The sequence below is a fragment of the Lynx rufus genome, unplaced genomic scaffold (genome assembly GCF_022079265.1).
Source record: "Lynx rufus isolate CCGP_SWC_20201006 ecotype Redwood Valley unplaced genomic scaffold, mLynRuf1.p SCAF_3, whole genome shotgun sequence".
In the NCBI taxonomy this organism is placed as follows: domain Eukaryota; kingdom Metazoa; phylum Chordata; class Mammalia; order Carnivora; family Felidae; genus Lynx; species Lynx rufus.
The window spans coordinates 85,636,163-85,644,914 of NW_025814845.1; the positions used below are offsets into that span (position 1 = coordinate 85,636,163).

The 8,752-nt window shown below is 38.1% G+C and overlaps 1 protein-coding gene across 1 annotated transcript in view; it reads left to right on the plus strand.

Moving 5' to 3' along the window:
* Nucleotides 1-8,264, plus strand: part of GSTCD (glutathione S-transferase C-terminal domain containing) — a 128,668-nt gene extending 120,404 nt beyond the window's left edge. Inside the window, exons 10-11 of the mRNA XM_047092225.1 lie at nt 3,459-3,528; nt 6,357-8,264. Coding sequence (XP_046948181.1) covers nt 3,459-3,528; nt 6,357-6,493 — 207 coding nt within the window. The 3' untranslated portion in view covers nt 6,494-8,264. The remainder of the gene's footprint in view (nt 1-3,458; nt 3,529-6,356) is intronic.
* The last annotated feature ends 488 nt before the right edge of the window (nt 8,265-8,752 follow it).

The window sequence follows — 8,752 nt, forward strand, 5'->3', positions numbered from 1 at the left end:
TCCTCTCTCAAATTTCTTTTTTTTTTTTTCAACGTTTATTTATTTTTGGGACAGAGAGAGACAGAGCATGAACGGGGGAGGGGCAGAGAGAGAGGGAGACACAGAATCGGAAACAGGCTCCAGGCTCTGAGCCGTCAGCCCAGAGCCTGATGCGGGGCTCGAACTCACAGACCGTGAGATCGTGACCTGGCTGAAGTCGGACGCTTAACCGACTGTGCCACCCAGGCGCCCCATCCTCTCTCAAATTTCTAATGGGATATGTAATCTATAGTTACCTTAGAATTACTCATTAACATCTAATACGGTGTCGGGGTGGGGGGGTTGCTTTCTTTTGGGGTGGCTTTTTTTTGTTTTGCAAATCAAGATTAATGTCCAAATAGGTGGCAAGATTCGTGAAGGGTCTGAGAGTTTACCCTGCAAGCTAACATGTTAGCCTGCCACAGTTTCATGGATGCTGGCAGATAGGAGACTTCTGAGTCAGAAACACAGAGTAGCAGCCAGACTATCATCATTTTTGCATTGACCTCCTGAGACCCAGTTCCCACTGGGCAGCACAAAAAGGGCCCAGTGACACCCTCACACACAGTGAGTTGCATTACAGGAGAGGAAAACTGAGCTTAGAAAGCCAGATGTCTTAAGATTTAATCTTTAAGCCTTTTGCTCCAGAGGGAGACAGTATGTAGTTTCCAAAGCTGCTCCCTATATAAACATCTTTGAGAAGAGGATCTAGAACACAGGCAAATTTTTCTGTAAAAGGTCAGATAGTTATAAATATTTTGGGTTTTGTCGGCCACTTAATAATCTCCCACCAGTTATACTTTGTCCTGGTCATTGTTGTTGCTTTTGTTGTTGGTGGTTTACAATCCTTTAAAATTGTAAAGACCATTTTTAAGTTGAAAGCCATACCAGAAGAGGTCATAGGCTGGATTTGGCCTGCGGGCCACCATTTGCCACCCCCTGGTCTGGAACCAAGGGCACGAAGAAGGCATGAAGAAACACAAGAGACCCATGGAGAATTGTCTCTCAACAGTAGTCAGAACATTACATAGTTTTGAGTCACCACTCTGAGCAAAACAGTTTTCCAGCTTTCTAAATATCACTGGCTAACTAATTGGTCCATAACATGGCATGATGCAATACAAGAAATGGGGATGAAATTTGCCAGAAATACATAAATAATCCTATTAGAACTTGATAAATTACTTTAGATTCTTAGTTCACTTCTTGCACATGTGTAAAAATATATAGTCTCATTTTGTGTGCCAGCACGCATCTTTCAAGATTTTTCCTTCTCCATCCAACAGTGAAGTAGTGAGGGACTACTTGTACCACCTTGGCACATTTATCTCCTTCACCTCTGTCTCCCACCCTCTCCTTTCCCCTCCCACCCCCACATCTGAGCATACACAGATACCTATGGAGGGGAGAGGATCTTGAGTGTTCATGCTTTCATCCAGAACCAGACTTTTCTGGTCTTTCCCTATTGGATTTAAAGTTTGTATGTCTTAGGGAACTATAGGGTTTTGAGGGACACATTAGGACCCCAGGAACTTTATTTTCATAAGACTCAACACCTTACCTTTCTCTTACAAGGCCCTGCCAGCCTGCCAGTAAAATAGACAATGAGTTGAAAAATAAACACAAATTAGGTCCCCGTTTTTAATCCATCTTTGAGGGATGATAGCTAAAAGCAAACTGAGAGGATGTGTGGAAAAAACCTAGGGCAGTGAAGACACAAGGTGCCACAGTCTCGCTGGCTAGAAAAGAATACAAAATTTCTAAATAATAGAGACAGGGCACCCAGTCTCTTCCAGAGAACAGAAAACTCAATAGTACCTAGTTCATCTTTGTCTCCCCTTTCTCCCACACCCCCAAAAGCCGCTTGGCCACCAGCCCTTTTGAGGGTCTCAGGTATAAAAGCTCTGGAGAGAAGTCTCAGCTTCTTGGATACTGTGGCAAGATGGTACCTCAGTATTTCTTGACTTAACCATGATGGGTGGCCTGCCAGCCAGAATTAAATGCAGGTAGTGCCCATATATATTGAGAGTCACTCTGGCCGCGTTTTTCTCCACAGTTCAGTTCACCAGCAAACCTTTACTGACTTCCTACTATGTGCTGTCCCCTTTCAGAGTTTAACTTCTATTGGGGAGAACACATACACAAATAATTCCAGTAAAATCTGGTGATGCTTATAAGGACAAGAGAAACAAACCCCATCTGAGATGATTGCCTCACCATTAAATGACTTTCAATTTTCAAATGCCATCAAGACAAAGGGCATGCTTTTTCTTGCCTTTTCTTCAAATTACATCATTCTAAATCCTTCTTGTGCCCCTTTGTTGATGCCAGTTCATGGTTGCTTGATAAAAGTTATTCACTTGAACCAGTTTATTAGTGTCCTACCCATTGGCCAAGAAATTTTATAGTGAGCATTACAGTGTTTTTTTTAATAATGCATAAAATTTGAGACAGAGGTAACCCCTCAAAAAGACCTAACATCACACAGTCACTTCAATTACCTTATTAAAAAATGGAGGCCTCGATTGAATGTACAAAAGACTAAGGGAACAAAGAGGGATCGGAGTTCAACCATTTGCTAAGTTGACAGGTGAGATCATTTACACCCTTGGAAACTGCAGCTGTTCTGAATGAACAGTTGTCATGGGACATTGAAGTCATCACCACTCCTCCTGATCACTCACCTGTGGCTGCTTGCAGATTTCATAGTGCCTTACAGACCCATCAGCTCTCTGTCGCTATACAGCCTTGTTCTTTTTTGCGTTAAGGTAGTCTTTCCTAAAATTAAACAGAACAACTCTTTCTCCCACTCTCTCAAGTCATTGTTATAGTTGGCCTGAAACCCGAAATCGATACAGCCCCAGAAGCCTTTGGGAGTGACAGGAGACAGAGTGAGCCAGCCTCCTCTCCTCCAAAGGGACAAAGGAAGAATCTAGAAAAGCGTAGGAGTAGCCAGCACTTTGCTGGGTATCCCAGAGAACTACAGAAACCACAGACAGTGATGATCTTCTACAGTATGTTAGTAGGAAGAAAAACCACTAAGACTGTCTTCTTGGAGCCACTAACCCGAACCCCAACCCTAACCCTAACCCTAGCCCCACGTTCCTGAGATTCAATTTTATTACAGGAAAAATACAAGTGAATTTTAGGTCTTTTAGTTTAACACATGATAATCACAAATTGTAACTATATTTGAGCTAAGAGCAACTAGTGAAATGGCCCTGAGGATTTTCCTTGCACCTGTTCCTAAGAACTGCATCTGAGGAACAGTCTGCTTGAAGGGAAAAAGTTACTGACTGCCATTTTCTGAAAATGTGTTTCTTTTAGAAGTATCATGTATGCAGTACTTTATTCAATTAAAAATGAGTGGTTTTTATAATTTTCACAATTTTGAAGCAGAAAAATAAAATAGACTCACATCCGATTGCTTTATCTTTTAGGAACACATGATTCTGTGCAGATTTGCGGATCAGACAGCTGTCCAGCTTCCAGCCCAGCGAAGGCTCATAGGTATGTGTTTTCACAGAGCAGCTGGTAAGTAGATTATATACAACATGCCTAGGAATGAATGGACTGGCTCTATATGGGGAAAACTGGTCCATTTATCAACAAGGAACTAAAGTTTGTTTTTCCCAGAAAAGGCAATCCATATTGAAAAGAGCTTTGTAACTGTAAGAGTATTTTATCCCATTTTTGTTAACATTAATACTTTTAAATTCATTTTCAATATTTGTACATTGTGTAGAATTATGTTCTTACTGTTATGAACAAACTGAAGGATCTGTCAAAAGCCACAGAGGAAAATAATAAAGATGGGAAAATCAACTACGCATGCCAAAATTAATGCATTAAAAATATGTAAGCAAGGATGATAACATTTTCTTTCTTGGTAAATGTATACTTGTGTATTATTAATCATACACCAGTTTATTTGACATCTGTAATAGTAAGCATTACCTTGGAATTGGAAGACCTACAATAACATTTCAAGTTTAAATAATGAATTTAAAGTCTTATCCAAGACTTTGCTTTAGAAAAAGAAATCGCATTTAGATGGATAACAGCGACTAACAGTGCACATTTAAGCATTGAGCTAAATGCCCTTACCCATCATCTCAGTAAATTCTAATGAAAATACTTATGGGATATGTACTTTTATTTAGACTTTACAGATGAAGGAACTAGTACAAAAGCCTGTCCAGGATCCTTTACCCAGTAGATGATGGAGCCACACTATGAACCCAAATTATTTGATTCCAGACATGAAGCTCCTATCCACTTTTGCAATGCCCCCCAGTTGTGGAGTCACATCACTGGAAGGCTGGATTCCAAAATTAGGGCTTGAGATGATTGAGTGGAGTCAAAAATAAAGCCCCACATTGAAGGCCATCACAGTATATTGGAAAACAGATGGCTATTTCTTTGAGCACCAAATGTGGTAATTAGCTTACAACCAGGGACTGTATTGTATGAGAAGTAGTTATCTTTAAACTCTAAAGTCAAAGTCAGCATAACAAGATACACACAATGAGAGAGGCATTTGAGACCTGAGGCTGAAGGAAGAAGTGATTTCTTTCTCTTTCTCACACTCTGGAGCATAAACATATGGAAAAATCTCTTCCTCTTTCCTGCATGCAACCTCTGTCCGTTTCCCACTCTTTTTCTCCTCCTCCACTCCCTATTCCCAACACTTTGAGTTCATCGAGTGTACATTTGAATGTTCAGGGAGCGCTGGAAGGGAAGTTGCTGGAGTTGAACAGGAGCAGTAGCATCTGGCATAATCACTGGCATGAGGGGAGGGAAAGTCAGGTTCAAAGTCATAGACTCCATCAAACTTCAGCCTCTGTACTTTGCACGGGCCATACTTTTGTTCTATGAACATTTTAGGAGGCTTCCCAGGCCCCAAAAGGTAGACTACCAACAACTGAGTTTCAGTTGTAAAGATACTTCAGCATGTGAAAACATGAGATTCTTCTACGTAATAGAAAAGGAAAAATTAACTGGACTGGGATCCAAGCCAAGGATAAATGAACTGCAGTGTAAGTCCAGGGTGGGTACTGAAGGAATGCAGGGCATCTATTCTGACAGAGAATGTTTCATTTTAAACTTAAGAGTAGATGGGCGTGGGGGGAACCTTTACAGATGTCTTGAAGGACAAACAGTATTTTAAGAGAAACGTCAGCCACACGGATGTTGATGAACAGAGGGTGATTTCACCTGAATGGAATTCAAGACATCTCTCTTTATATCATTTCATTTCTAACATAGCTCATCCTTTTTGGCATAGGGGCTTTTAAGGAAAAAGTACAAAATAAATATTTTAAACCTGAGTGTCTTGTTGCCAATTCTTACCTACACATTTCACCTTCCACTGTTTTTCTGTCTTCCATAGACAGGGTTCTTCTGTCTTCCATAGAACTTCTCTGTTTCAGTTATCTGGCTTCACTTCTGAAGCTGTGTAAGTCTAGCAGTTTCTGCAGACATTCAAGTAAATTATTTAAAAGTAATGTTCAGTCATTATTATAATTAGGAGGGAAAATGGAATGAAGTTCTGCATAGTCAGTAACTTTTTGGAGGATGAAGTTCATATATTGAATTTAGAGGAATTGAAAGAATAAAAGTAAACCATAGCTTTGAATATATTCAACTTCAAATCATTTTTATTTCCAGACCTACCTTTAACATAGAAATTAGCATTGGCCAAAGGAACACAAATTAGCTGCTTTGCCTGCCAGGCAGGTTTTCTTTTTTGTTTTCCAAAGATTACACAGAAAATTGAATACCACTATTTTACAGGGATGCAGGAGTTCTGAAAATTGATTATATTACACTCAACCTGAAATAACCAACACACTAAGAATTTTCGCAAATATTTTCCATTTCTCATTTTCCTTGTCCTAAAAATTCCAGGTTCAAATGTAGTATGTCTTTCAGATGTCTCATTGTTAGCATGATACTTCAAATATTATTAAAGATAGATGTTAGTTTTCCTTAATATTACAGGTAATATATTTTCATAGGGAAAGCAGAGACCAGGTCTTTAAGTGTACTTTTAACCAAAGTGGGAAATAGGATCTGTAGTCTATATTTAGATTTATTTATGAATACATATTAAAAAGTGAGCATTCTCTAAACCATTAGCAGACACAAATCTGTGAAGTGTCATATGTGATTGTCTTGCATCCATACCGATCAAGAATGAAGTTGAAAGAGACAAAATGGGGCTTGGGAACAAATAGCATTCCCCACGTACTTGTGGATTTTATCACTGTGTAGACAAACTGAAATTGCACTGTTTGATATAGAGTGTCTCATGATACCATTTCTCTGTATTTCAGGAAAACAGTGCATGTGCCTGGTGGATCTGGATCGAGCAAGAGCTGCAGAAGAACGTGGTTACTCCGTTCAAGTAATATCCATGGAGCCGGAGAGCTGCTCTCCCAAAAATAACATGATCGTGGGAGTCCCCATTTAGAAGGAGATATTCCCATTTGATGTTTTGCCATCCGTTTTCATGATGAAAGCCCAGTGGCATTTAGGAGGTTCTTGGCATAACTAGAAAACAGCATTAGCCATCTTGAACTTATTGTGCTCAGGAAGGAGAGCAGCAGGAAAATCATGGAAGAAAGGCTGCCTGCAAAGCATCACAAATGCTCTTGTAATGTATGATTAAAGGACCGCTGGTTTTCATAGTGAGAATCCCCTGAAGTCCCAGCTGCCAACAGAATAATACTCGGTAGTGGAGGTTCCATCCCTAGAATAACAATTTCCTTCTCAGCTCACAGCTTTTCTGATCTTGCCAATGTGATGTTCAATTCAAAACAATGAATCGAAGCCTTTATAATCATTGCAGCCTTTGTAACCATTTAGATATTCAAATGGAGGCCACAACTAGACTCAGTGGGGTTTGCTGGTTGGCTGGTTGTATTTTTAACAACTGGTCTTTTTCTATAATTTTAAAAAATATCTCATCAGGCAATTACAGTATGGTTAACTTTTTAAGCTAGGGTGAGTTGGATTTGTATCTCATTTCATACACTTCCTTGAATATATTTCCCATAAATTACCAAATGAGATCATCACTGGTTCAAACATTTTATATGAAGATATAAAATAATTGCAGCAAATTTCCCATTATGGAAACATGTAACTTGGACATAAATTCTAACTAATCAGTAAACACATTGATCGATTGTTTCAAATTTATAAATAATTATTGAGGATCCATTATTTTCAAGACCTGGCCTACATTCTTCTAAGGGTACAAAGATGAGTTGCAAGAAACATGATGCCTTGTCTATGGAATAATCACGGAAAAGAAAAATTAACGAATTAGTTAAGTTCTGTATATCATAATATAATGTATGGTCACAAGATTTGTTTTCCAGGTATCATATCTTTTAGTTACGTTATTTTGGTAAGACGTATTGAATATAGATTGGAGGTGGGAGGAGGGCAGAATTTGGAAGCTTATTTGAGTATTTCTCCCTTCTCACATTCTCCTATTCCACTAGCCAAAGTTTTGAAAGACAGATGGCATGTCCTTTCTCACATGCTGTTAATTATTTAACTTTTACATGTCCTAGGTTATTCCATCTGAGATGAGATTTATTTCATTGATTTTGATGTTTTCAACCCCTGTATGACACATACCAAAAGGAAAAAGAACTCTAACAAACAACTCTTTCCTCAGTGTGGGCTAAAATGTAGGAATAATTTATTCAGAGGAGGGAGGGATGAATTCTTGTTTTCTGAGATAAAATTTAAGAAAAGAGTTAATCATCAGCCCTGAGTATTTTAGTCATTTTTACCTATAGACACACCATGCTCTTTTATCCTGCGCTTTCTTTTTTAAATGAAGTTATAATTTACAGACAATAAAATAATAGATTTTAAGTGTCTAGTTTGAGAAGTTTTAACAAACTGCCATGCAACTGCCACCAGAAATAAGATATAGAGTATTTCCACCAGCCCAGAAAGCTCTCTGACATCCCTTTCTGTTCAGTTTCACCTACCCCACAGACAACCTCTTTCTGATTTCTATCACCCTCTATTTTTTCTGTCTATTTTCATCTTTCATATAAATTAAATCATTTAGTATGTAGTCTTTTGTGTCTGGCTGCTTTTGCCCAACATGGTATTTTTTGGGAAATACCCACATTGTTATGTATATCAATAGTTTCTTCTTATTCTTAAGTAATACTCTATTATATAAATTTATCAGAATGTATTTATTCATTCTCCTATTGGTATTTATTTGGATTATTTTCACTTTGAAAATATTACAAATAAGGCCTATGAATATTTTTGTACAAGTCTTTTTGTGGACATACGTTTTCATTTCTCTTGGATAAATACCTAGTAGTAGAATTGCTGTGTCATTAAATAAATGAGTGCCAATTGCCAAACAATTTTCCAAAGTGGTTGTACCATTTTATATTCCCACCAGCAATGTATAAAAATTCTAGTTCCCCACATCCTCATAACATTTGATATTTCAGTCTTTTTTACTTTAACCATTCTAGTGGACATAAAATAGTATCTCATTGTGGTTTTAATTTTCATTTCTCAGATGACTTAGTGACATTAAGCATCATTTGTAAAGTTAAAGTCTTTTACTCATTCTTAAAATTAGGTCATTTGTCATTTTTTATTGATGGTTTATAAAGAGTGCTTTATATATTCTGGTTAAGAGTTCTTTGTCAGATATATGTATTGAAAATGTTTCTCCCAG